This window comes from Candida theae, assembly GCF_024610275.1.
Source record: "Candida theae strain CBS 12239 chromosome Unknown scaffold160, whole genome shotgun sequence".
NCBI lineage: Eukaryota > Fungi > Ascomycota > Pichiomycetes > Serinales > Debaryomycetaceae > Lodderomyces > Lodderomyces theae.
Genome location: NW_026261484.1, coordinates 1 through 2,051, shown reverse-complemented (window position 1 = coordinate 2,051; position 2,051 = coordinate 1). Strand labels below are relative to the sequence as shown.

Sequence of the window (2,051 nt, the reverse complement as noted above, 5' to 3'; positions counted from 1 at the left end):
CTCTATCAACTTGCAAACTGACAAACAAGAGACATGCAGTGAATGCGACTCTCCAGTTCAACTTCCAAATGACCTTTTTCTCTTCTTCCTCTGTCCATTCAAAGTATGGGTCGAATGCAGAGTAACTCTCGTATCCAGAGTTTGTGTACAAGTCACGATAGTATTCTTCCACTTTAGGATTCAAGAATGGATTTTTGGCAAGCTGATCGGATTCTGTGGAGCTTTCTGAACCCACACGGGTGACAGACTCCTTATTGTAATCCTTGACATGGCCCTGATCCTTGTTATCAGATGAGTAGTTGAGGGAATTATTGGAAGATACGGAATCGGTTATTGAATCTTGGCGTGTCATGTTTGATGTAGGAACTAATGTATATCTGCCAAGAACTTGTCGATTAACCTTGCCAAGAACAAAAGATTTGAGAGATGAGCCGCTGAACATTCCCAGGAGTATTTAAATAGTCCAAAGATGGGGCCGCTGTTTCAGTCAGCTGCTCTTAATTTCCAATTTTATTTTTTTTTATTTCTTAATTGTTAATTGTTAGTTGTTAATTGTTAATTGTTAGTTGTTAATTGTTAATTCGCTAAATGCCGAAAAGCAGACGAAGTGGGACGTACAGATCTTGCGTGATTGACGGAATACAATAGACGTTCAGTCATATGCAGTNTAATATTGTTAATTCGCTAAATGCCGAAAAGCAGACGAAGTGGAACGTACAGATCTTGCGTGATTGACGGAATACAATAGACGTTCAGTCATATGCAGTATATAGAGAAACAGACAAATAGCAAATGACTCCTTTTGCCTTAATTTAATTTGGTGCGCAAAAAAGATCAATTAAAAGTTTGTGATGAAAACTGTGGTTTCAATTGCATCATTATTATCTCTTTCTTTTTTTTCTGTTTTGTTTTTTTATTTTTTCCGTTTGTATTGTTCTTTAGGGGTGTGGCTGCAAACAAAAAGATCTTGTTAATAAACAGGCAAAACCCATCCCATTTCAGATAACGTTTGAAAGTCAAAGCTGTTAGAATAATTCACATGACTATAATGGTTCGTACTCTGAATAAGGTATTTTGGGCTTACCTGGAAAAAAGCGCAGAGCCACGTGGAGCCATGTATCAATCCAATAAGAGCTATCAGCGGTTGCAAATCGAAAATTGTGTCAAAAAGTGGCGTCAATTTTGATTGTGCACAAAAATATTATCATCAGTCACGTGAAGGATTAATTACTAAAACATAACATCAACACTGCCCATTTTTTTTTTTTTCGGTATTCACACAACAAACTCTCATAACCCCTCACTCTTAGTCGGCTCGGAGTAATGTATCACAGGGAGCAAGAAATATTTAATTAATGACCATCTTGACAAAGGCGGACTAGCGCTTCAAACCACAAGCACTTATATCCAATATCCCTCTTTGCCACACGGGGACGAATCGAAGCAAGATACCAAAAGTCGGTGCAGATCGCGTTCTCGGAATATAGCCTCAAATCGGGCCGATATTTACTCTGAAACGAATTTTTTCACATTTGTGGCGTTGATTATCTTTTGCTTTTGCTTTTGATGACGGTCATCATTCATGCCACAAAAAGTGCAGAGTAATTCAGGTAAGAGAAAGATCAAGACACACACACACACACACTGGCACACTTCTTATACACCGTTAGCAAATCTCTAAACTATATTGCACACTTAGTGATCAAACCTAAAGTCTAACCTCTTGTTAGCTTCATCCTTTGTCGTTTCCCTATACACGTGCTTCTCCTCTTCGGTCATTGCGTTCCATATCTTGTCCCTGCTCTTGTTTCTCCAAACGTAGTACGCTTTAACCAACAACAATACAGGAATAAGAGCCAACGTAATGGCAAACAACTGCATGTTACCCCTCTTGTATTGTGGTTTATCATCCTCACGGTAAATATTGTTACCGATGATATTACCCAACTGCACAAACATGTTATATAAAGCAGAACAAATGGATCTGTTCCTCACTGAATTGGAGTTTCTTGACACCCAAGCAACACAGATGGCATGGATATATGGTTGTC

The 2,051-nt window shown here is 38.6% G+C and overlaps 2 protein-coding genes across 2 annotated transcripts; both read right to left on the bottom strand. All coding sequences in view use genetic code 12, as the record gives it.

The window, feature by feature from the left end:
- KGF57_005003 (uncharacterized protein) lies at positions 1-352 on the bottom strand (the record flags this gene model as incomplete). The annotated part of the gene is made up of 1 exon (XM_051754573.1): positions 1-352. A coding segment is annotated over one exon (352 nt), but the record flags the coding sequence as incomplete, so codon positions are not given.
- A 1,343-nt stretch (positions 353-1,695) lies between these two features.
- Positions 1,696-2,051, bottom strand: KGF57_005002 (uncharacterized protein; the record flags this gene model as incomplete). The annotated part of the gene is made up of 1 exon (XM_051754572.1): positions 1,696-2,051. A coding segment is annotated over one exon (356 nt), but the record flags the coding sequence as incomplete, so codon positions are not given.